This window comes from Microchirus variegatus (assembly GCF_963457635.1).
Source record: "Microchirus variegatus genome assembly, chromosome: 9".
Classification (NCBI taxonomy): domain Eukaryota; kingdom Metazoa; phylum Chordata; class Actinopteri; order Pleuronectiformes; family Soleidae; genus Microchirus; species Microchirus variegatus.
In genome coordinates, this window is record NC_139810.1 from 15,211,803 (window position 1) to 15,238,795 (window position 26,993).

General features: G+C 45.2%; 2 protein-coding genes across 2 annotated transcripts; one reads left to right on the forward strand and one right to left on the reverse strand.

The window, feature by feature from the left end:
* Window positions 1-3,979: 3,979 nt before the first annotated feature.
* Window positions 3,980-6,846, forward strand: LOC310932138 (L-rhamnose-binding lectin SML-like; the record flags this gene model as incomplete). The annotated part of the gene is made up of 9 exons (XM_083895431.1): window positions 3,980-4,064; window positions 4,512-4,544; window positions 4,641-4,697; window positions 5,218-5,350; window positions 5,771-5,877; window positions 5,963-6,007; window positions 6,106-6,241; window positions 6,644-6,747; window positions 6,836-6,846. The coding sequence occupies 9 exons, from the start codon at window positions 3,980-3,982 to the stop codon at window positions 6,844-6,846; spliced, it is 711 nt and encodes a 236-aa protein (XP_083751557.1).
* Window positions 6,847-19,647: 12,801 nt separating this feature from the next.
* LOC310932139 (L-rhamnose-binding lectin ELEL-1-like) lies at window positions 19,648-21,499 on the reverse strand (the record flags this gene model as incomplete). The annotated part of the gene is made up of 6 exons (XM_083895432.1): window positions 19,648-19,704; window positions 19,794-19,897; window positions 20,519-20,654; window positions 20,775-20,819; window positions 20,905-20,955; window positions 21,415-21,499. 6 exons carry the CDS (start codon window positions 21,497-21,499, stop codon window positions 19,694-19,696), a joined length of 432 nt encoding a protein of 143 aa, XP_083751558.1. The 3' UTR covers window positions 19,648-19,693.
* Window positions 21,500-26,993: the final 5,494 nt, after the last annotated feature.

Here is a 26,993-nt window from a genome sequence, read left to right on the forward strand (position 1 = left end):
TTCTGATCTTTGTATCGGTGGGGAATGATGGGCTTCTTCAGATCTTATGGAGTTTCCAAAATGCAGTTCATGCAAGTGCCCTTTGCCTGGTCAAATCATTCTTGCTGGATGCCATCATGTATCCAAGGTATTTAAAGTCTGTTGCATGTTTATTAGGCTGACCATACACTGACCATACAGGACAGTCACTTATCCCACCCTACAGTAATCAGAAACCACTGATTAGCCTAGTGAACTTGTGCCAAGAACAGAAGCTCCATCCAGCAGAGACCAGATTCACCCAACCTAGAAGACGCCTCTGGACCTGGATGCACCCAGGTGGCTCCACTCTTCAGCTCGACCACATCCTAATCAACGGCAAATGGGTGAACTTGTTACCGAACGGTAGAGCATACAACTCGGTAGAGCTGGATTCAGACCATCGTATCCTGACTATATTGCTACCACCACCAGTCTCCATACATCCAACGGGAAAACCATGAAGCCTTAGTTCAACTGGGGGAAGATAAGGGTAGCCCAAATTAGGGAAGAATTTCAGATAAAGTTTTCAAACAGATTCTAGGAGCTTAAATGAGACGAGGCCTCGACACCAATCACTGAGTATGCCCAGTGGGAGAAGACTGTAGCAGCAACAGCAGAAAAGGTGGTAGGAAAATATAAAACCTTGTGGAATGCCCAGCTGGGTGTCTGTTGACTTATTTTATTGTTGTTTGTGTTCCAGTGACCTGAAAGATGCTGAATTTGATTTTATATTGTAGATATTTTTCAATAATAAATGTTTTCCAAGATTCCAGTATTGTTTATTGCATAATATATGCTTTGCATGACCAAACTCTGACCAGCTTAACCAGCTATGGTGACCAGCTAGACCCCTGTGACCAGCTTAACCAGCAATGGTGACCAGCTAGACCACTGTGACCAGCTTAACCAGCAATGGTGACCAGCCAGCCCACTGTGACCAGCTTAACCAGCTAAAGTGTCCAAAACCCTTCTAAACCAGCAAACCATCCCAGCTTAGGCTGGTCAGGCTGGTCAATCTAAGCTGTTTTTTTCAGCAGGGTCCTTAGACTACATGTGTCAAACTCAAGGCCTGGGGGCCACATGTGGCCCGCCATGTCATTTTCAGTGACCCGCGAGTGATTACTTGGTCCTAAAAATCTGTGTTGAAATAGGTCTATGCTGCTTTAAGGCTCGCGTTGACCATAAACTGCATTTCCCGCCACTAGATCACAGTGTATCATTGTATATGCCTCATGCGACGAGTGAAATTGAGATTGAGACTGTGATCGCAACAGAATTTGTGGCAACAAAAAAGCCACAACCAAAAACGATGAGGCAGTGAAAGCTAGCTTTATTGTGGCTGAAGAAATCACCCGTGCTTCAATGTCTTTTTCTGAGGGTGTGTTTTTGAAGCAGTGCATGGCAAACCAATTATTCAGGGCAGTTCTGAAAATCCATCCATTTTCTACCGATTCATCCACCACAGGAGGGTCCCTGTGCCGATATTAGCACACATAGGGCGACAGGCAGGGTCATCCCCCGGACAGTTTGATCATCTTTGTAGTTTTCTGAAAATACAGAAAATAAATACCAGTGAGACACATAGCATTATAAAGTGAAGTTAAACTCATGAAACAACACATGAAACACTCGTTTGCTGTTTTACTGGTAATAATACTTATTTTGCTGTGCTATGCCTATCTCAGCTGACATAGGGTGATAGGCGGGGTACACCCTGGATAGTTTGCGAGTCCATCGCCGGGCCATGGTGATGACATGTAGAATAATAATAATAGTTGTGGCCTCAAAACTGGATCTGGATATTTAAATAGAGAGAGAGTGTCCGTCTGTGATCGAGTGTGTATTGATCCTGATTTATTAAGTTCACGTATGGCTGAGGGTTAGAAGCTGTTACTGAATCTGTTTGTGCGAGTTTTGAGGGACCTGTACTGTCTGCCAGAGGGCAGTAGGTGGAACAGATTGTATCCGGGGTGGGAATGGTCCTTCAGGATGTTGGCTGCTCGGCAGCGCAGCGAGAGCTACAGATATCATTAAGGCAGCCAGTGATTTTTTTGGGCAGTGTTAATGACCCTCTGATGGGCTGTCCCCCCTGCTGTAGTGCAGTGAGCATACCATGTGGTTATACAGTATGCCAGCACATTCTCGATGGAGCAGCAGTAGAAGTACAGCAGCAGCTTCTCCTCCAGGTTGTTTTTCCTGAGGATCCTCAGAAAGTAAAGTCGCTGCGGGGCCTTCTTGAATACTGTGGTGGTATTTGTAGTCCAGGAGAAATCCTCTGAGATGTCTGAATCTCTTTCCACACAGACCCCATTAATCAGCAGGGGATGGGGGCTGTGCTGTTTTTTTTTTTTTTTTTTTTTTTTAAAATCTATGATGAGTTCTATTGTTTTTGTGGTGTTCAGGATGAGGTTGTTATCTGAACACCACGCTGCCAGTCTTTGGACTTCCTCCCTGTAGGCTGCCTCATCTCCTCTTGAGATAAGTCCAACTAGTAGTGCCATCTGCAAACTTGACAATGGTGTTGATGGAGGGAGTGGGGGCACAGTCGTGGGTGTAGAGGGTGTAGAGTAGGGGGCTTATCACACAGCCCTGTGGGGAGCCAGTGCTGAGTGTGATGGGGTGGAGCGATGAGGGCCCAGTCTGACGGTCTCTGGGTGGTTAGATAGAAAGTCTTTGATTCAGAGGAAGATGGGTTGGGAGAGGCCTATAGGTCTGGGAGTTTGGTGACCAGTCTGCTGGGGATGATGGTATTGAAGGGAGAGCTGAAGACAATGAAGAGCATCCGCACATAGCTCCCCAAGTGTTCAAGGTGCAGTGTGGAGAGCAGTGGCGGTGGCATCCTGAGTTGACCTAGTTGCTCTGTAGGCAAACTGGTGTGGGTTGAAGGTGGGCGGGAGGCTGCTTTGATGTGCTGCTGGACCAGTCTCTCAAAACACTTCATGATGACTGGTGTGAGAGCGACTGGGTGGTAGTCATTAAGATCGCTGATGACAGGCTTTTTTGGCACTGGGATGATTGTGGCAGACTTCAGGTATGGTGGGATAAGGTGGGAAATACGGAGCGGCGCAGGAGAGTGACGTCACTGGCCGCTCGTCTTCTTCTGGCTCTGCTACACTCCCACACAAACGAGTGAAGGACCATCGCGGACAGACTCCTCTGTTAAATATTGACAGACATTTTCCTTTTTGGATTGTTAAGTAGTTTTAACTGATCTACAGTTGTGAAATACTTTTCTTCCTCCATCCTTGTGATCTGTTAAACCCACAGAATCATTAGAAACTGTCTGTGTGATTGTGTTGCATTTAGCTTCACTGGTTTCAGTGAATCATGGCTGTCAAAAATTGGTACAGATCTACCAGGAAGTTGAGGGGCAAAAAAATAAAGACGATAGATACTTAGAACTCAGAAGCACCTGTTGGATCTCAAAGAGATGTCGTGTTGTTCATCTAAAATGTGAGACACTGTTCAACTCCTGAGGCTGTTTTAACATTTGCAAATAAATTATTATTAAGTACTTGGCAGTATTTAGTATTACACAATTTAGAACAAAGATCCACAGTGATGTGTCACTCTTTTACAATGGCCCACGACTGTGGATCAGACTTCCTGAAGACCTGAGTGCAGTGTTGATACTTTTAAAAACTCACTCCTAACCTAAGTGAGACCTACCTAACTGTAAACTGTAGAAACAGTAAGAAAATGCAACTGGATCATAACTAAAATGGATCATGTTCAAATTAAGTCAATTGCAAACAGGCTTGTACAGAGACCAGCAGCAAGTCCACCAACTTCTTACTAAACTGCATTTTCTAGTTAGAGCTGCATATCATTTACATGTAAGCAATACAAATATCCCATTTAGCTGCCATCTCGTTAAATGGTCAGGTGAACGCCTTGGACACACAAAGTTCACAGAAACACGATGGCTTGAGGCAGTTCCTGAACAATAAATAGGGGTATGACAGCCCCAACCAGCATCAGGACCCAGGACAAGACAGGCTCTTCTGAAACCATGCTGCACATCAGACTCAGCACCGCTCTGCGTGAGTACACAGCTAGAAAAGCTACTTGTGACACTTTTTAAAGCTCTTACTGGTCTTGGTCCTTCTCTCTCTGATTTGCTTTGAAATAATGAGCCCTGGAGAACCATCAGGTCTTCTTGATGCCTTTTTCATGATTCCAAAATTTAGAACAAAGATCCACAGTGAGGTGTCACTCTTTTATAACAGCCCACGAGTGTCGAACAGAGTGTTGAAACTTTTAAAAGTTCACTCTAGAACTGCCTAACTGTAAACTGTCGACAATCATTTTAAATAAAATGCTAGGGCAGGAAAAATAGTGTGTATACCTTCTTCATTTTCATTTCTGAGCTTTGTGAATGTGTATGATGATGAACACAGAGGTCCATGTAATACAGATGTTGGAAGCAATTTATATTTAAAAACTCTCATTGACCCTGGACCTTTCAATGATTCTTATTTCTTTTCCAGTGCTGGCAACATCATGTGTGCTCTGGACAGCAGGTAAACATCTGAGGGTGTTTTCATTTCCTGCAACTCCAGATGCAGTTTGTACCTTGGATACACTTCATTTTGTTCTTTCATATCTTATTTAAATAGTGTCCATGAAGATGGTTACCATCTGTGAGGGCAGCGGTGTCCAGCGCCTCAGCTGTGGTATGACTGAACTTTCACAATCATTGTGTCTACATTAATTAGGCTGTCAGTGATTTAAAATAGAACTACTAATTTCCTATTTTAGCCAATGATTCTTCTGAAGTCTCCAGATTCCTCCCATTTCCTGTTTCAGCTCTGACAGAAACACAGACAGTGGAGTGATTAAAATCCATAACAGTCAGCCGTCATCATCTAAAGTTGGACACATGCTGTGCAAAGAGTAGAAGGAGGCAGTAATGCAACATTTAGAATACCAGCTGCTGGAAAACACCTACTAACTATTATGTTCTTGCTGTGTCACCAAAGTGGTTCGAACAGAACTTACCATACTCCTAAATTATTACTGAGCTGATATTATTTCTTGACAGAGCCCATTTTCAGAGGAGGCAACACATAACTAATGTAACATAATTATAATTTCTCGAGTTCTTCTGATTGCAATGAACTTCAATTGATTTCTTGATGAAAACACTTCTTTATGAGGTCCTGGTCCTTATTTTCTCCTCTTGTGTGATAACAGACTCTGGGTCGATCGGAGTGCACACAGCACTGTACGGACGTGCAGATGAGACCTGCAGTGAGGGAAAACCTCTACAACAGTTTGCCAACACAGAATGCCCTCATGAGGGCTCAATAGTCGCCATCGATACGAGGTATACATTATGTTTATATCAACCAAATCACTCATGTGTTTCTCATCCCTGCAACCAGCGACACAAAACCATCCATTCACCCGCCGTCTATCATTTTATCCTCCACATGAGGATCATGGGGCTACTGGAGCCAATCCCAGCTGACATAGGGTGAAAGGCAGGGTCACACCCTGGACAGGTCGCCAGTCCATCACAGAGTATACATATAGAGACAAATAATCATTCACTCACACACACAAAAAAGCACCACTTTATTTAGTCATTATTAGTCACATTATCAGTCATTTAATAAAAGCGTGACGTTTCATTTAATTTTTTTGCAACCTATATATAAGTATATACATATATATATACACATATATATATACGTATATACAATTTCTCTATTTCATGTGATTTTGCTTGTTGTCATTCTAAAAGGTGTAATCACAAGAAGGAGTGCGAGATAAGCACAGATTATGTTCGTAACTCTGATCCCTGCAATGCAATGCACAAACATCTGCAGATCCAATACAACTGTTTCCCAGGTCAGTCACACTCCTGCCATCAAAAGCTGTAGATGCAAATGTGTAGTGATGTTGTTGTCTAACAGGATTTCTGTTACTTTGACAGAGCGTGTCCATGCATGTGAGGGTTCTTCAGTACATGTGAACTGTGGTAAGATAGCGGTGTCCTTGTTAGGTTCATTTAATCAAAAGCAGTTATATTTTCAACATATCTGACCTTATTTTGTTCCTGTTTTTCCTTTTTGTCAGATGAAGGACGATTAATATCTGTGCATTTAGGTATCTATGGACGTCTTGAGAAGGCAATCTGCTCTTCCAATCGACCTGAACCTCAAATTTCAAACATCTGCTACAACATGACATCGAATGACATTGTTTCTGAAAGGTAACCGATATAATTTAATGAAAATAAATGAATTCCAAGCCCCACATTATGTCCAAAAATGTACACCACCATGTGGTTGTATGCCTCTGCTGACCAATGCAGTTTCAGTGTGTCATGTTTGACCACCTAAATCTAAGCAGTTAATCTGTCAATCAGTTTTAGCCGAATTTGTAAGGATTCTCTCACAGCACAGATATTGGTCCTTTGTCCCAGTTAGGTTAGGTTCAACAAAGATATAATGAGGAAGACAAATTATGGGTGCCAGGGCTACACAGAGTTACAGCTGCCCTTTTCCTGAGTTTGTTAGGCTTGTGCTTTTAGGAATGTGAGTTGCTAATTTAAAGAAGGCTGAATAATACGTTTTTCTCTTACATTTACACTCTTGTTACTCTGCATTTACAGATGTAATGGGAAAAACAGCTGTACTGTCGAAGCAACAAACTCTGTGTTTGGAGATCCCTGTGTTGGCACCTACAAGTACCTGGAGATAAATTATTTTTGTGTTCGTAAGTACCTGTGTCTGATATGTAATTCAACAGAAAAAAAGAACTGTGTGGAAAGAGAAGACAGAATAATTTGTTTTTTCTTTTGCAGATCCTCAGTGATTATTGTGCCAACGTGATCGTCTTGTCACAATAAACATACAGTGAACATAATATGTCTGTTTGTGATTTTGTCCATTGGTGACTGATTATATGAGAATACATACTGTATATAAGATATATAACATACATTAGAAACTCATGATGGTCATTCATGGGCAGTTTGGCCTGTCAGTCTGTCAGATGCATGACTCTTACCACTGACATCTCCATTCAGGGTTATTGTTATAAACCCTAACCCTCGCCCACAGGCACTAAACAACCTATACAACAAATATTATGGGAGTGAATGAGCTAAAAAAATCCTTGATTTTTAAGAAATGTAGCAGTTAAATGCTGTTTGGATTGTTGATGACCAGGTGCAGAATATTCATACATTTATTGATTAAATGACAAAAACACTTCATCTCAGAAAGAAAAAACATTCTCATGAGTCCATCGCAGAGGCAGAGAAGTGGCAAAACTAAGAAAAATATCAGATAAGCAGAGGAGAAGGATGGTGAGAACAGTCACAGTCAACCCACAGACCAGCTCCAAAGACCTACAACATCATCTTGCTGCAGATGGTGTCACTGTGCATCGTACAACTATTCAGTGCACTTTACACAAGGAGATGCTGTATGGAAGAGTAATGCAGAAAAAGGCTTTTCTCTGCCCCAACCACAAACAGAGTCGCTTGAGATATTCTAAAGCACATTTGGACAAGCCAGCTTCATTTTGGAATAAGGTGCTGTGGACTGATGAAACTGAAATAGAGTTATTTGGGCAAAACAAGGGGCGTTATGCATGGCGGAAAAAGAACAGAGCATTCCAAGAAAAACACTTGCTACCTACAGTAAAATGTGGTGGCGGTCCCATCATGCTGTGGGGCTGTGTCCAGTGCAGCGACTGGGAATCTTGTTAAAGTTGAGGGTCGAATTGATTCCGCTCAATATCAGCAGATTCTGGAGAACTATGTCCAGGAATCAGTGACAAAGTTGAAGTTGTGCTGGGGCTGGTTCTTTTTCAACATTCGTTCGGTATCTCACTATGGGACACGCCCCTACGCGCTTGTCCCCAGAAGCTCTTTTTCATTACGCCAGTCCTGACTGGCCGGAGGACGTGACGTCTGCCTCCGGAGGAGGGACTTCCTCCTGCTTATAATAGCCCGACGTCACGTCATATCTTCAGTTTAATACCTCTTCTCGCTCTCAGAAGCATCTCTCAGAAGGCAGTTGTAGCTACGGGATAGCATTGCAGTTCACAGAGTGAGCTAACAACTCGTTCGCCGAACGCTACCTTACACTACATCGCTGACTGAGTGTAGCTGGGCTGTCACCAAACAGTAGCTGCTGCAGCTTCGCATTTTTAATACGGAGCTTAATTGTTCTCTTCTCCTCACCATGGAGAAGGCAACGAATCCACCTAAGACGTGCGCGTGTGGTTGCAAGATAGCCGGAGCGGACACCCATGCCACTTGCTCTGCGTGCCTCGGGCTGCAACACGCCCGAGACGCCCTAGCATCTCCGGTTGCCTGTGAGCACTGCGCCCGTCTTTCAACTAAGACCCGCCGGCGCCGACTAGCGCGCCAAGCTAGTCTGTCGACCACGGATCCTATGGTGGGGGTATCCATTCCCCCGCCACAGGAGTTAACGGAGAGCACCCAGGGAAACACCATCCCGGCGGGAGCCAGCTGGGATGACCAACTCGACGCTGCCGACCCCCTCTCCGATGCTGATGATCACGTTCCCGACATTTTTATGGGACAAGATGACAGCAACGATTGTGACTCTGAGATAGGAGACGAGTCCGTGAGTCTCGGATCTGATGACGACGAGCAGGGGACCGGTCTCTTTCTCCTTTCACCGGCTGCAAAGCCGACGCTCGGCGAAAGCACACGCAGCGGCTCCCCAAACCCGACTGACGGTGCGGACCTGCACGTAGTCTGTAGGAGGGCAGCTGCAAAGCTGGGCATTACGTGGCCAGAAGTCCCCATGGAGACCACCACGTCTCGTTATGAGGGAAAGCGGCTACCTAAAGCTAAATCAGCCTCTAAACAGCTGCTGCCGGCATTCCCCAAGTGCCTGGAGGAGGTGACGCGGTCGTGGAAAAACCCCCTTTCCACCAAAAACCCCATAAAGGGTGGCTCGGCGTTAGACTGGGTAGGCATGGAAGAAGATGGTTTCTCCCACCTGCCACCAGTCGAGCCCCTGCTGGCGTCTCACCTCCACCCCACACGGAAGTCCACCTTGACTCCAGTGGGCCCAGCCCTCCCCTCCAAAGCTGATTGTTTTCAGTCTTCGCTCACTGAAAAGGGGTACAAAGCTGTAGCCACGTCCGTGAGGGCGCTGAACGCGTCATCGCTGCTGCTGGCGTACCAAGCCGAGCTACAGGATGACATGTCAACCTCACCCACCCCGACTGTATGGGACGAGCTGTGCTTGGTCACGGACCTCTGCCTCCGCCTACACAGATGTGCTGTCCAAGCCTCCGGGAGAGCTATGGCTCTTATGGTCGCCCAGGAGAGAGCCAGGTGGCTGAACCTGTCTAGCCTCTCCCCAAAGGAGAAAACACACCTCCTCGACGTTCCTGTGGACCCGAAAGGCTTATTCGGCCAAGCGGTGGCCACGATGCAGAAACGCTGCGAGGAGAAGAAAAGGGAAGGTGAAGCGCTTCAGGTGTGTCTCCCCAGGAAAGTGCAACCGCCCCCTCCTCCTGCACCCCAGCACGCATTCTCCCGTGCCGTGACTCGCCCAGCTTTTCGCACCCCTAAGCCTCAACCACAACCCCAGCCGGCCGGCCGAGGTTGGGGCAAGCGACCAGAGCTCAAAGGTGCGTGGGCATGTTCCAGGCCCTACAAGAGGCGTGCAGAGGCCATGTCGGCGCTCGCCGTTCACGTCCAGGCGAAGAGGGAAAAGGTCGGACCTGCACAGAGTTCAGTGGGACCACAGCAGCGTCGATCACGCACACACCAGTGCACAAGCACACACCAGTGTTTTTTTCCCATACCAAAATGTTCAATAAAAATGTTTGTAGGCACGCATCCAGGCCATGTACCAAGGGCGCAGCCACGAATGTTAGTAAAAAACATGAAAACAAACATGAAAAAAAGAACATTGACAAACGAACAGAACAGGCCTGTGCACATGAGCCCGCTAGAGGGAGCCATCGCTCCACGAGTGGGACAGCAGCCTGCTGGGATGGGTGTAATGTGCGCGGTGGCCACACAGCCCACCGCTCCCTCTCAGCCCAGTGCTGCAGGCAGGCCACGTTTGGGCCCGCTTACAAACCAAGCCCAACAGTGGCGTGCGTGCGGGGCATCAGACTGGGTAATAAAAACTGTAACCGGGGGCTACAGGCTCCAGTTTGCATCCACCCCACCCCGTTTCACAGGGGAAGTGCAGTCACAGGCTCAGGGGGAGAAAGCTCTCGTCTTGCAAAGAGAAATAATTTCTTTACAAAACAAAGGAGCTATTCGAGTTGTACCGCCAGAACAGAGCCAGAGCGGTTTCTACTCGAGATATTTCCTAGTCCCCAAAATGGAGGGGGTTTACGACCGATATTGGATCTGCGAACACTGAACCAGTACATGAGACAGTACACATTCAAGATGTTAACACACGCAGCTCTGATACGTTTCGTGCGTCCGAGCGATTGGTTCATATCCATCGATCTGAAGGACGCGTATTTTCACATCCCTATTTACCCACCGCACAGGAAGTATCTCAGATTTGCCTTTCAAGGCATCTGTTACGAATACCTGGTGCTCCCGTTCGGGCTCTCTCTGAGTCCGCGGGTGTTTGTAAAATGCACCGAGGCTGCAATAGCACCTCTAAGGGAGAAAGGAATGCGGCTGGCAACATACATAGACGACTGGCTTCTAGCGGCGGAGTCGCCCCAGCAACTTCAGGCACACACCAGACTGCTCACGTCGCATCTGATGTCCCTGGGGTTTAGAATAAACTGGGAAAAGAGTGTTTTGACACCAACTCAGAACATCTCTTTTATAGGTCTTTCTCTGAATTCAGTCACGTTCAAGGCATGTTTGTCGGCGGAAAGGGTGAAAGCCTTTCAGGCTTGTCTGGCACTTTTTTCGCTGAGGGACACTGCTAAAGTTCAGACTGTGTCTCCGGTTCTCGGGCTGATGGCATCGGCTTTGGTCGTAGTCCCATTCGGCCGCTTGCAGATGAAGCCGTTTCAGAGATGGGTTGCGTCACTCAAACTGAACCCGACGCACCACGGCCACCGCCAGGTTTTGGTCTCTGTGGCATGTGTCATGGCGCTGCGCCCTTGGAAACGCATGTCGTTTCTGAAATCAGGCGTTGCCATGGGAACGGTCCTGGCGAGGAAAGTGATTACAACGGATGCCTCCTTGACGGGCTGGGGTGCCACGCATGAAGGCAGGACAGTGAATGGAGTTTGGAGCTCTCAGATGCGTGCGGTGCACATAAATTGTCTGGAGCTCCAGGCCGTCATACTGGGGCTGAAACATTTCCTGCCCTACCTGAGAGGGCGACATGTTCTCGTCAGGACAGACAACACCACAGTGGTGGCGTATATCAACAAACAGGGGGGATTACGCTCACGTCATCTGCACACAGACTGATCGTATGGAGCAGCTCTCGCCTGTTATCGCTGAAAGCCACGCACGTGCCCGGCATCCTGAACCGGGGTGCGGATTTGCTGTCCAGAGGCAGTCCCCGCTACAAGGAGTGGAAACTCCACAGCGCGGTGGTGGCTCAAATTTGGGAAAGATTCGGTCGGGCGGAGGTGGACCTCTTTGCGTCAGAGGAGAACACACAGTGTCCTCTGTTTTATTCCCTGACCGACCAGGACGCACCGATGGGGCTGGATGCTTTGGCGCACACATGGCCGCATGTCCTCCTGTATGCGTTTCCCCCATTAGAGCTGATCATTCCTACTCTCGCCAGGGTGAGAGAGAGGGGTCTCTCTCTAATTCTGATAGCTCCCCGCTAGCCAGCGAAACACTGGCTAGCGGAGGTACATCTGTTGCTATGCGACCGACCGTGGCCGCTGCCTCTCCGCAGGGACCTCCTGTCGCAGGCGCGCGGAGAGATTTTTCATCCTCATCCAGAGCGCATGGCTCTGTGGGCCTGGCCCGTGAAAGGCTGAATCTGACCACTGTCGGGCTGCCACGAAATGTCATTGAAACCATTCAGTGCGCCAGGGCATCCTCTACACGTTGTGCTTATGATGGCAAATGGCGTGCGTTTGAGGAATGGTGCGTAAAAACAGGTGTCATTGCTTTCCAGAGCCCTATTCCTGTTATTTTGACATTTTTGCAGAGTCTGGTGGATAAAGGGCTGGCTTTCTCCACCGTTAAGGTGTATTTAGCCGCTATTTCGGCTTGTCACGTGGGCTTTGGGGACAAAACGGCAGGTCAACATCCTCTCGTTTGCCAATTCATGAAGTGAGCGCGGCGCCTTCGTCCTGTGTCAAGGAGCCTGGCGGCTCCGTGGGATTTGCCGATGGTGCTTGATGCTTTGTCTCTACCACCTCTCGAGCCGCTGCAAAAGGTAGAGCTCAAGATGCTCTCCTTTAAAACGGCTTTATTGCTGGCACTGGCATCTGCTAAGCGAGTCAGTGACATCCATGCGCTGTCGGTGAACCCGGCATGCACGCAGTTCTTAAATGGGGATTTGAAGGTTTTACTTAAACCTAACCCAGCGTTTGTACCCAAGGTATTCAACGCGGTGTACCGCCCTATTGAACTGTCAGCCTTCTATCCTCCGCCCTTTTCGACGCAGGAGCATGAACGGCTGCATGCGCTCTGCCCGGTGCGGGCATTACGCACGTACATAGACAGGACAGCTGAGTTCAGGAAATCGGAACAGCTGTTTGTGTCTTGGGCTACGTCACATTTGGGAAAACCCTTGACGAAGCAGCGTCTGTCGCACTGGATTGTGGGTGCTATTACTATGGCATATAACAGCAAGGGGCAGCGTCCTCCTGTGGGTGTACGTGCTCATTCCACGCGTGGTATGGCCACGTCCTGGGCGCTGTTTCGTGGTGTGTCTGTTGAAGAGATCTGTGCGGCTGCCAACTGGGCAACACCGCACACCTTCACCAGGTTTTACAGATTAGACGTCACGACGCATGCACTGTCTCAGACGGTCTTGGGCGTGTCTGCTGTTCTAAGTGCGTCTATATAACTGGTCATAGACTGGTAACGGGTCTTCGAGATAAGCTTGTCTGGCAATACGGGAGTCTCTATATCCCATAGTGAGATACCGAACGAATGTTGAAAAAGAACTTTAGGTTAAGAAATTAACCCCGGTTCTTTGAAACATGAGTGAGGTATCTCACCAGACAACCCTCCTTGCCTGGAGCGAGGAAGAGGTATGCTTATTGAAACTGAAGATATGACGTGACGTCGGGCTATTATAAGCAGGAGGAAGTCCCTCCTCCGGAGGCAGACGTCACATCCTCCGGCCAGTCAGGACTGGCGTAATGAAAAAGAGCTTCTGGGGACAAGTGCGTAGGGGCGTGTCCCATAGTGAGATACCTCACTCATGTTTCAAAGAACCGGGGTTAATTTCTTAACCTAAAGATCTTTCAACAAGACAATGACCTAAACACTGCTCAAAATCTACGAAGGCATTCATGCAGAGGAACAAATACGTTCTGGAATGGCCACCTCAGTCCCCAAACCTGAATATTATTGAAAATTAGTGGTGTGATTTAAAGCGGGCTGTCCATGCTCGGAAACCATCAAACCTGATTGAACTGGAGATGTTTTGTAAAGAAGAGTGGTCCAAAATACCTTCTGCTAGAATCCAGACTCTAATTGGAAGCTATAGGAAGTGTTGAGAGGCTGTTGTTGGGCCTAGCCATTACAGACTGTTGAGGCTTCCTGAAAGTTATAAAGCCTAACTATGTGGTGACTTGAGATGGAATTCATGGTAAGTATCGAGTAGAGTCAAAGTTTCAGATGGCGAGGTGAGTAGCGACTGTACCAGGCTGAGTGAAACGAGGAACTGACACCAGAGAGGCGAAGCCAGAGAGGCGAAGCCCCGCCTTATAAGCCTGAGTGATGGCTGATCAGGAACAGCTGGGGAGGAGCTGCGCAGGTGGAGACGATCTCTGATGTCATCTAGGAAGTGGGTCAACCACGCCCCCTGCTGGGTGAGAGAAAAGACACAGAGCAGCAGAAAAAGACAACAGAGAAACTATGGAAATGTGAGAATTTAGATCGTGACATATTCATGTGGCATGACAATATAGATATATTCATATTTCATAAACTAAAGCAGCACAAACAAAACTTTTTGCAGCACAAACCAGCACAAACGAAGCACAAACAAATGAGACCATTTTCATCTCATTTGGACAAATCTGGCTGGTTCTGCTTCATCCTCCTCTTCCTCACCTACCGAGTGGTGAAGGGGCTTGCTCAGTATGTCGCGGGCACGCGCGTGCGCCCCATTTTGCAATAATGTTTAATATCTCAAAAACTAAAGCAGCACAAACGAAAATTTTTGCAGCACAAACCAGCACAAACGAAGCACAAACAAACAAGACCATTTTCAGCTCATTTGGACGATATGGTGGGCTGGATATAAACATTTAAATATCTCAAAAACTAAAAAAACACAAACGGAAATTTGTTTCTGACGGGCTCAGTCTTTTGGCCGAATGGGGCAGAAGTTACGCCGATTGTCCAGAGCCCCACAGTATAAGCAAGCTCCACTCTTAAGCCTCACTGTCCGCTCTGCGGACCATTGTCAGTCGTGACGGTATTGGGCACACCCCAGCGGGCGAACAGAGACGACAGGAAGTCGATGACCACCATGGCAGTGACAGAACCGGTGGGCAGCACCTCAGGCCACTTAGAGTGAAGGTCGTAGGCCACTAGGAGGAAGCGTTGGTGCAGAGGGACGCCACGAAGTTCACCGCAGATGTCCACCTGGATGTGGGTCCACAGTGCTGGCGGCCACGGCAGGGGCTGCAGTGGCGGAGGTGGGGGCAGGCCTGTCTTACCACTTGTGAGGAAAGCTGTACAGTCCTTCACCATTGTCTCCACGTCCCTGTCGATGCCCGGCCACCAGACCAAGCCCCTGCAGCGTTGTTTGACTTTCACAACGCCCAGGTGACCTTCATGCATCATGGCCAGGACACGTGCCCTCAAGGCACTTGGGACCACCATGCACAGAACCCTTGCCACGCAGAGGTCGTTCCAGCAGGAGAGATCGTCCTTGATGCGGTGAAAGGGCGCTAGTTCCTCCGAAAATTTCCTGGGCCAGCCCTCTCGGATGAAAGTGCGGAGTTGGTTGAGGACAGAATCCTGTGCCGACGCGTCTTGGAGCTCCTGCAGGGAAACGGCTCCTTGGCGGGTCGTGTGCAGCATGAGGACAAGCTCCGGCTCCGAAGGGTTCTGGGAAATGTCTCCAGCAGAGTCTAGCTTGACCCTGGAGAGCAGATCTGCCACAATGTTGTCCCGACCAGGGGTGAACTGTGTCGTGAAATTGTATGCTAGCAAACTCTCCGACCACCGGTATAGGCGTAGTGGCTTGTGTCCTGATCTTGTCGTGGCCAGCAGGGCTGTAAGGGCCTGGTGGTCCGTCCGCAGTGTGAAGTGGCGTCCGTACAGGTACATATGCCACCGTTCACATGCCCAAACGCAGGCCAGCACTTCCCTCTCACACACAGAGTACTTCTGCTCAGCTGGAGTGAGTGACCTTGAAGCAAACGCCACTGGGCGTTCGTCCCCTTGCTGGAGTTGAGACAGAACAGCACCAACTGCGGTGTTAGAGGCATCACAGGTCACAAACGTAGGGCTCTGCAGGTCGAGGTGGGCAAGCACAGGCGGGGAAGTGAGCAGTGATTTGAGCCTAGAGACTGCGGCAGAGCAGGCAGGGGTCCAAGACCAGGCTGCATCCTGCTTGAGGAGGGCACGCATCGGTGCAGTGGTTTCAGAGTAGCGGGGAAGGAAGCGCAGATAAAAGGCAGTCATTCCCAGGAACGACGATAGTTGTGCAGGATAGGAGGGCTCAGGCAGGCGCAGGAAGGCATCGAAGTTTGAGTGAAGTGGGCTGAGGCCAGAGGCAGATAGACGGAACCCCACAAACTCGATGACAGGAAATGCAAAGATGCACTTCTCCCCGTTCACTGTGAGGTTGTGGCGAGAAAGCACATTAAGCACTCTGGAAAGGCGGTTATCGTGGGACACAACTGTCTGCCCGTGCACCACAATGTCAAACTTTAATACCATATAGCTGTAAAACAACAAATAACATTAAACATCAGGCAGACTTTAGGAGACAAACTTACATTTTGCAATGCTAGATACTTTTTTGTAATAGAGAGGTAATATTGTGGTTTCCTCTTCCCTTCTTAAGTCGTTTGTCTCCTGGTTTTGTTTGTCAGTGCGTTGTATGTCTTCACGAAACGTGTATATCCTGTTTCCATGCTGAGAATTCTAGATTCAACTTAAAGGTTGCATTATGTAATAAATCTAAAGCAATTGGCCATAAAATCCTACTAATTTGTCACAGAGACTCAGGAATAATGTTCATATAACAAACTGAACTCACCAACAACAACAGTACAGCCAAAATATTTGCATTACAAAAATCTTTTGCAGACTGCAAATCATGTTTATGTTTTGAAATCATATTTTGGCATGTGGCGCCACCTACTGCCGTCTACCAATCATTGCAGTCAGTAGAGTCTCAGCTGCCAAGCAGCCACGGGTTGCCAGTTACGTCAGAAAACGAAACCTAAAAGACCTCGTTATTTTGAATTCGAATGCAGTAACCACTTTTGGCCACATTCTTACATATGCATAGGAGGTTTTTGACCATAGAAACAAGTTAATGTATGTAAGTAGACCTCCATAACTAACCCCGGATTTCCACTGGACGGCCGTGGCGCGGTTCTGCTTCGTCCTCTGCCCGGCGGCAATCCCCACCTGGCGCGTTACGGCAGCGGCGCGAAGCCTTGGGAGCCGGCGGTATTCACGGAAGTTCACGCGATAATCTCGAACGGCCGCGAGTTCGCAAGATCCTGCGATAGACTGTGTGTATAAAGGAAACAACAACTACACAGCTTATTTCATTCTCCCACGTGGAAGAACTGTTGATCTGGTGTCATAAATGATTGTATGTTTCTTCACTTCAACAACCAGTCTCTCATCGTACATTATGACTCTCCGAGACACTCTGATTAATTGACTGTTTACCTGGTAGCACCGGCCACGACGTAATGTTGATGTGAAGTTGTGACAGGATGCATGACCTGCGTATTGTGTTTTATTTTGAACGGGGGGCAGAAATCGGCGCGGCGAGCAGCTTCTGGGACGCTGCTGAGATGCTCCGCTCTGGTGGAAATGCTCTCATTGATTAGAATGGGAGCGATTTGCAACGGCGACTGCGCCGCTGCCGTTCCGCGTCCAGTGGAAATCCAGGGTAACATATTATGTGCAACAGGACCACTCTATGTGAGCTTTAAGAGAAAGAAAGCAATGGTTTTCTGCTGGTGTTGGCAATGACTGGTATGGGTTTAATTATTCAATTATATAAGGATACTGGCAATGGACTTTGTATTCACTTTGATTTTTTTAAATTTCAACAAGAAACAAGGTTTTCAAATTACATTAACACCTTGTTGAAATAATAACAAAATAGTCTTCTTCACCCTGAGACGCCTAGTGCACTCATTGTCCAAAATATATTAGTTTTGTTTTTGTTTCAGTCCTTCAGGCACATTTTTAATGTTGGCAAATACAGTTTGTGTGTGTGTGTGTGTGTGTGTGTGTGTGTGTGTGTGTGTGTGTGTGTGTGTGTGTGTGTGTGTGTGTGTGTGTGTGTGTGTGTGTGTGTGTGTATGTGTCTACTATCTGCATGATGTGAAGGTGTGTGTGTGAGTCCAGAGAGCCATGAGAGCCAGGGATGTTGCAGCATTTGCTTTAGAGTGGCTCCATCTTCAGGTTCCAAAGCTAAACACGCTTTTAAAACATCTGTGAAACGATACAGCAAAAGACAAAGAGACAGTAAGGCTGGTGTCTGCATTTAATGAAACAAAGAGGAAAATGATAACTGTGTACACTGTTAATACCAAAACTCAGCTACAGTATTCAGTGTGGAGGGGCAGTTGCTCAAGTGACAAAATGGGCAGGATAATAGCATAAATAAATACAAGCCGCTGGCAAACAACCGCCAGAGTCTTTTTGTCACAGGCTGCACGAAGCTGGCTATTCTCCGGTATTGCTGGTCTGCTCCTGTTTACCTTGGCCCCCCTCATGAACAAAGGAATTTGTTTTGCAGGGGGTTGGACGCTGAAGGTGTCTTGAGTTGGTCGCAACTGTACCTTGCAGAAACTTGGATTCTCTCGACCTTTCTAATTTGATCATTAGGCCTGTGGTAACTGCAACTGTCTCCTTGTCACAACGTCCATAGTAAGTTTCATAAACATGTATGACTGTTCTTGATCTGACAAAAAGGAGGTGATTGAAGGAAGCAAAAATCATGAAATAAAGCAACCATATATGTTGCAAAACTTCAATCAAATATCACCCCTTTTTACCTGTTATTTGAGAATGACAAAGCAAAACAAACAAAAGAAAATTCATACAAATACGTCCAACTACTGTGCTCCTAAAATCAAATGTCCTGACGTGTTATTCAGTTGTCATGTGTTCCCTCAGATGTCAACCTGCTGTCCAGAGCACACGTGATGTTGTCACAGAGACACACACTTCAATATGTTCACACACTCACATGTGACATTTTGTCACTGCACATAAATGAGTAATCTATGAATGGATGATGTGAGGACAGACTGCTCTGTGTCATCCAGTCATACAGCTGTCTTGAATAAGCAACCTATCAGCCAATCAGAAAATAGTATTTGTTGTTGCCGAGTAAAGTCTGAAAATAGGTGCTGCAAGCACTCTTCCACAAACACACACAAACGTGCACGAGTGCTGTGAATGAGTGCACAGATATCAGACGAGAAGGAAGTGAAAGAGCGCGGTCACGATATCACTTCATAGCTACTTATTAAAGTGTAAGTTTGAAGTATAAACTTAAAGTTTTTAAAAAGGCAAACATAAAACAATTTATTTGGTTTTGGACAATATGTCCTTTACTTGATTCAAATGCTATCTTTAAACCTTCTTAAGTGCTGCCCACTGCTCCTGTGTATGTAATAAGGATGAGGTCAAATCCACTATCACTTATTAATGTGTGTGTATTAAATGACCACTTCTAAATATTCTAATTAAAGATGTCTGTATGTACGTGTCCATGTACAGAGTCACAAAGCACAGCAATGAAAAGGAAGAATGCATATACCCAGTTTCTACAAACAGTTTGTTTTTTCAATAATTCAGTGGCATTTTCTTTCTGTCTCTACAGTTTACAGTTACACAGGTCTTGAGTGAGTTTGTAAGTTTCAACACAGCCGTTATAAAAGAGTGGCTCTGCGATGGACTCATGAGAATCTTTTTTCTTTCTGAGATGAAGTGTTTATGTCATTTAATCAACAAATTATATATCAATATTCTGCACCTGGTCACAAACAATCCAAACAGCATTTAACTGCATCATTTATTAAAAACCAAGTATTTTTTAGCTCATTCAAGCCCATAATATTTGTTGTATATGTTATTTAGTGCCTGTGGGTTTCGGTTAGGGGTTATAATAACCCTGAATGGAGATGTCAGTGGTAAGAGTCATGCATCTGACAGACTGACAGGCCAAACTGCCCATGAATGACCATCATGAGTTTATAATGTATGTTATATATCTTATATATTCTGATATAATCAGTCACCAATGGACAAAATCACAAAGTCATATTGTGTTCACTGTATGTTTATTGTGACAACACGACCATGTCGACATGAAAATCACACAGGACCTGCAAGAGAAAAAACAAAATTATTCTCTCTTCTCTTTCCACACAGTTCTTTTTTTCTGTTGAATTACATATCAGACACAGGTACTTACGAACACACATATAATACATCTCCAGGTACTTGTAGGTGCCACGACAGGGATCTCCAAACACCGTGTTTGTTGCGCCGACAATACAGCTGTTTTTCCCATTACATCTGTAAATGCAGAGTAACAAGAGTGTAAATGTAAGAGAAAAACGTATTATTCAGCCTTCTTTAAATTAGCATCTCACATTCCTAAAAGCACAAGCCTAACAAACAAAAGGGCAGCTGCAACTCTGTGTAGCCCTGGCACCCATAGTCTGTCTTCCTCATTATATCTTTGTTGAACCTAACCTAACTGGGACAAAGGACCAATATCTCAACTATGCAGTCCTCCCCAACGTTGACTCTATGTATCAGCAAAGGAAGGCACCAGACATCTTGACCTGACGTCTCTGCCCTCTCCCCCTTTTCTCCAAATCCTTAGACCATAACTCTGGGATTCACAGGCAGAATGACAGAGGATGCCCAACTGTTAACATCTCCTTGTTCATGTTTGGCATCGTCTCAGTTATCCTCAGATCTGAGCTGTTTCCAATAAAGCTTTACAATTGTTCAACGTCACTACAAACAATTGAGTACAACGATGAACTTAATAGATTTCAGTGTAGTGCAGACATGCAGTTCAAGACCATGTCTGAAGAAAGCTGTGAGAGAATCCTTACAAATTTAGTGTTGACTGAAACTGATTGACAGATTAACTGCTTAGATTTAGAAACATGACAGACTGGTTACCTTCCAATAGCAATGCAAGGTGCTTCTCCGCTGTCGCAGTTGATGTTTGAAACAGCTCTAGTGTCACTTGAAGGGCAGACTTTCTTTTCAAAACGTCCATAGGAAATGTAAGTCAGCATTATTACTTGTCCGTTACCTGACAAAAAGGAAAAACAGGAACAAAATAAAGAAAAAAACATAGTCATTTAATAAAGGTCAGATAAAATATAACTGCTTTTGATTAAATGAACCCAACACAACGGCACCACTATCTTACCACAAGACAAAATTGCTGAATTATTCTCACATGCGACGACATGATCTGTCAAAGTAACAGGAATCCCGTTAGACAAAACCATCACAACACATTTGCATCTACAATTTTTGATGGCAGGAGTGTAACTGACGTAGTTTTCCACTCATTACTGCTGTCCAGAGCACACATGATGTTGCCAGCACTGGAAAAGAAACAAGAATTATTAAAACACCACCATTTTAACAAGGTCAAGGTCCAGGGTCAATGAGAGTTTTAAAATATAAATTGCTTTCAACATTTGTATTACATGGACCTCTGTGTTCATCATCATACACACATTCACAAAGCACAGGAAAATGAAAATGAAGAAGGTAAAGACACTATTTTTCCTGCCCTAGCATTTAAATTAAAATGATCATCTACAGGCATCTATGCAGTTTTCGAGTGAGCTTTTAAAAGATTCAACACTCGCGGGCTGTTATAAAAGAGTGACACCTCACTGTGGATCTTTGTTCTAAATTTTGGAATCATGAAAAAGGCATCAAGAAGACCTGATGGTTCTCCAGGGCTCATTATTTCAAAGCAAATCAGAGAGAGAAGGACCAAGACCAGTAAGAGCTTTAAAAAGTGTCACAAGTAGCTTTTCTAGCTGTGTACTCACGCAGAGCGGTGCTGAGTCTGATGTGCAGCATGGTTTCAGAAGAGCCTGTCTTGTCCTGTGTCCTGATGCTGGTTGGGGCTGTCATACCCCTATTTATTGTTCAAGAACTGCCTCAAGCCATCGTGTTTCTGTGAACTTTATGTATACAAGGCGTTCACCTGCTGTTTAAAGAGATGGCAGCGAAATGGCATAATTATTGCTTACATGTAAATGATATGCAGCTCTAACTAGAAAATGCAGTTTAGTAAGAAGTTGGTGGAGCAGTTAACTAATAAGTCAAAGGATTACAAATGAATTAAGAGCCAAGTTCCAGGGTTGTATAAGATATATAAGATATAATTAAAATGTTAACTTCCTCATGTTCTCATATGAGGATTTTTGTTTGTATTTCATGTATATGTTTCATTTTCAAATAAATGATTATATTATTACATACAGTAGGAACATTTTATCCATGTACACATTAACAAAGCACAGCAATGAAAATGAAAAAGGCATATACCCATGTCTCTGTGGAGTTGCAGTGTTTATGCTTTGATACATTCGTACATACATCATCATACATACATCTGTATTTTCAAAATTGCACCATTTACATTTGAACATGATTTTTTTTTTTTTATGATTCAGTGGCATTTTTTTACTGCTTCTACAGTTTATAGTTAAGTAGGTCTCACTTAGGTTAGGAGTGATTTTTTTAAGTATCAACGCTCTGCACTCAGGTCTTCAGGAAGTCTGATCCACAGTCGTGGGCCATTGTAAAAGAGTGACACTCGGTGGAGGCACCGCGACGGGGCCCCTCGTGGGGCTCCTGTGTCAGATGGGGCGTCTCAGTCTCGCTCGGGGGTCTGCGCACCCGGGGTAGTGTGGGGAGAGCGGTTGAGGGGGGTTAGCTACGAGGTATAGCCCCATAGTGGCGTCCCCCCTCCCCAAGCCCCGTCTCTCCACGTGCCCCCGGGACCGGTGGAAGCGAACCCGCAGGTTGGAGGAACCGTCCACCCGAACACCGGGCAGAAGCCCGGCCGGCAGCGGCCCTCCTATGGCGGGTCACGTTGTCTGCTCGGTCAGCATGGTTATATGGTTCCATGTGCTTCACAGTGCATGTAAAACGGGTAAAATGGAAAAAAAATCCCCCCTCTCAGGAATTTCTTTCCATGTCCCGTGGGCAAATCGAAGAAATTCCACCATCTCAGAATTTTTCTAAGTATTTTCTAAGTTCTTTTTGGACTCCTCAAAAGTTACCTGAAAAAGCTCTCCCTGATATTGTGCGGCGACTACCACAGAGAGACTTTGAGAAAATAATTTCGCACCCCACTAGGACTTTTTTTCACTATTTTCAATGGGAACCACTCCAAACTCACTGAGGACCCTCCTGGGGGTAATATTAACTGTTTTCCGAGGTTGAATTTTTTTGGACCTCCAGGCTCCGGACTGGGACTTCCGCGGAGGTCTACCCGGGCCCCGGATCGCCTTTTCCCACAGGGCCGCAGCCACACACCGCCCCTAAACCCTGGAAGTCACTTTTTTTTTTTTTTTCACTAACTCCTGGTGCTCAACACCCAGGCTTCCACAGACACTTACCCGCCCCAGAGGGGTCGGCGCACGTTGGCTGGCGTCGTTTGCCGAAGATTCACGAGTGAGTGACGGCGTCGGCGAACGACTTCACGAGTGATTCACAGAACGCGGCAGTTCCACTCCCGGCCACCACAATCACTGCTGAGCTGTTGAACAGTTCATGAAGTGATCCCAGCCAGTTCGTTCACTCAAATGATTCGAATCAGTCATGACCGACACAACACTACACCTTGCTGTTTCGGTGAGCCGGTTTGGAGGAGGCTACTGAGCTGTGTTTTTCCGTGGCTTTAGAGTAAGTACTCAAAGTTACAATTCGGTGTGGATTTCTTCTCTGAGGAATTTCATGGTCAAAATAACAGTAAAGCAACATCAATAAGCTAACCAGGCCTCTCTGCATTGTAACCTGAGTAATCTTTTATTCTATGAAATAGGTGTATTTAGGGTAATTAATCCCAATTCAATATTAGTGGCTATCACCAATTCTCCACCCATGTAAGAGTTTAAAGGGGTATTTCATAAAAAATATCTTCATAATCTAGGTTGAATTGAGTGAGAGGGCTACATTAGCAAACAAGCTAACGAACGTAGCTTCAAATGACTGTTGTCTGCTGCTATGAGCCATAAACAGCTAACACGTATGAAAGCATGAACTCCGTGGCACTGGTAAAACTATGTGTACTTAGTGTACCCAGTTAGTGCTGCGACTGATTAAACGAGCACAATCCTCCGTGTATTTTTAAAACAGTGAGCTTCGCTGAGAGTGCTGCCACCAGAGAGGCGAACAACTTATCGGGAGACGTGATGTGAAGAGAAGAAAAGATATCCCCTCCTCTCTTTGCTCAATTTACATATGACGCAAGCACGTTAGTGCATGCACATGAATCGTCATTTAAAAATGCATTGGAGGGTATGTCTTTCGAAAAAACACTTTTTTAACATGAGAGTCAAGGGGAGAATTTTCGGACGATTCTCCACGTCAATAAAATCGCCTTGAATCTGACGATTCTGATTGGACAATGACAGATAATATGTCTGGAACACTGATAATAACTACCTTTGCTGGCAGAGACGGCTGAAAGGAATATAAGTACTAAGGATCTTTGGAATTGCTAAAAAAAATTCTCTTTCTCCTCCTAGTTGGTAGGGCGTCACCCAAATCGTCCCTATACACCGTCCGCCCCTGCAGCTTACTATATTGCTCCATGACACTACACAATGTTGCGATTTATGTTAATCTTTCACTGGTATATATGTATATGCATACTGAACTGTACAGTCAGGTCGGCGAAAGGAGGCTTCAAAACACGCATTTGATTTTAGGTATTATGGCACTAAAGGTTTTAAATTTTAAAAGAAAAACAAAAGTTCTCAGAATGGACTGCTTCACTTGTTGATGGGTTCCGCCCAGCGACCAGAACTGCCGGTGACACTGTTGGTCTGCACAACAGGCGGATTTCAGTGCGTGAACTTGGATCATCGACCCCATTGTGTTCTTTCTGCCATTACTCCAGGACTTTTGTTTTGAAATTTATCCTAATGCTCGCAAATTAAAAAGCCATAAAGTTTATATTTTTATTGAGTGTATGTTTCATTTTCAAATAAATGATCAAATTGTTACATACAGTAGTTGCAGTGTTTATGCTTTGATATTTTCAAAATTGCACCATTTGTAATTTACTTGAACATTTTTTTTATGATCCAGTGGCATTTTCTTACTGTTTCTACAGTTTACAGTTGGTTAGGTTCAGAATGAATTTATAAAAATATCAACGCTGCACTTCAGGAAAGCTGATCCACAGTCGTGGGCCATTGTAAAAGAGTGACACGTCACTGTGGATCTTTGTTCTAAATTGTATAATACTAAATACTGCCAAGTACTTAATAATAATTTATTTGCAAATGTAAAAACAGCCTCAGGATTTGAACAGTGTCTCACATTTTAGATGAACAACACGACATATCTTTGAGATCCAACAGGTGCTTCTCATTTATAAGTATGATGATGTATATACAGAATGTATATAAGTATAAACACTGTAACTCTACAGAGACATGGTATATATGCCTTTTTCATTTTCATTGCTGTGCTTTGTGAATGTGTACATAGATAAAATGTTCCTACTGTATGTAATAATATGATAATTTGTTTGAAAATGAAACATATACATGAAAGACAAACAAAAATAGCACCCCATACCATTTCCCTGCACCCATAATTTATATGGATATATTTGTATGGTTATATGGCATATTCAAATCCTCATATGAGAACATGAGGAGGAAACACACTAAAGGTTCAGTCCTTTTAGTGGGCTGGTGTTGGGCTGATAAGCGAGAGCAGGAATCGGAGATCCCACTGGGGAACAGTCAGGGATAAGTGGTCAAAGACAGAAGGCTGGTAGTTTTGCCGAGACAGGATCAAGAAGCATCGATCAGAAGTAACACAAGTCTTTTAATCAGTCCACCAAAAAAAATTATAATCTGGCAAAAAGTGACTGGTGTAGAGCTGCTTATATGCTGCCTGGATGATGAGGCACAGCTGGAGATTATTCACTTGATGAGAGTGTGTGGCAGAGGAGCAGCAGGGAAACTGATTCAATACACACAAGCCTATAGAGATACAGTGCCACAATAAATGTACTCTTGACTCGACAAGTTGTCTGATTGCCCGTCTTAGTCTGACTATGGCCTTAGCTCCATTGAACTGTGCATGTAAACACAGTGTGTGTGAATTATATGTGAGGAAGAGGATGATGATGAGTGATCAAATCATCTTATAAATCTGCCTCCTGTGAAAAGTCTGTATATCAGACTTTGCTCGGTCTATTTACACTTCTGTATTGTAACGTCGGTAATAATGCTGTTATACCTCGAGAGCTCAACATGTTCTCAGGTGGTACTTGTATAAAAGATTAGAGAACCACTGGTCGAGATTATTGTTTTTTAAAGAGAAAGAAAGCAATGCTTTTCTGCTGGTGTTGGCAATGACTGGTATGGGTGTAATTCTTCAATTATATGAGGTAACTGGAAATGGGCTTTGTATTCAATTTTATGTTTTAAAATTTGAATTGTTGAAATAATATATAAATATAGTCTTCTTCACCCTGAGATACCGAGTGCATTCATTGTCCAAAATTAAAAAATATTTTAATAATAAATATTAGTTTTGTTTTTCAGTTTCGGTCCTTCAGGCATATTTTAAATTTTTAACAACTGTGTGTGTGTGTGTGTGTGTGTGTGCGTGCGTGTGCGTGCGTGCGTGCGTGCTTGCATGATGTGAAGGTGTGTGTGTTGTCACAGCTGGCTCCATGACAAATGGAGACGCACCGTTAAAAGAATAACAAATCATATTTATTTAGATCAATAATGAAGATAAATCAGGAAATACAATAACGTGAGGTGTGAGAGTCAGTCAGATCAGTCATGTAGGGTGTGCATGCATGGTAAATATGGTGTGTGTGAATGTTGTATGATGCATAAAAGAAATCAAAAGAACTAAGGCTTTAAGCTGTCGCGTCACCCGGGGAGACAGGCGTCTGTCTGCAAGGGAAAAAAGAGAGAGAGACACAATGAATGAGAACCTGCTTATATGGCAAACCCAAATACTGCCCAGGTATCCCCAGTTACCAAATTGCCAAACTGGGCACAGCCCCCTGCCATCCAGCAACCTACTCCAAACTACCATGTCAGACACCAGCAGGAGTCGCCACAGTGTGAGTCCAGGATCATGAGAGCCAGGGATGTTGCAGCATTTGCTTTAGAGAAGCTCGATCTTCAGGCTCCAAAGCTAAACACGCTTTAAAAAAGTCCAGGCAATCTGCGAAAAGAGACGGCAAAAGACAAAGAGACAGTGAGGCTGGGGTCTGCATTTAATGTAACAAAGAGGAAAATTATAACTGTGTACACTGTTAATACCAAAACTCAGCTACATTATTCAGTGTGGAGGGGCAGGTGCTCAAGTGACAAACAGGGCAAACTGACATTTTGCAATGCTGGATACTTTT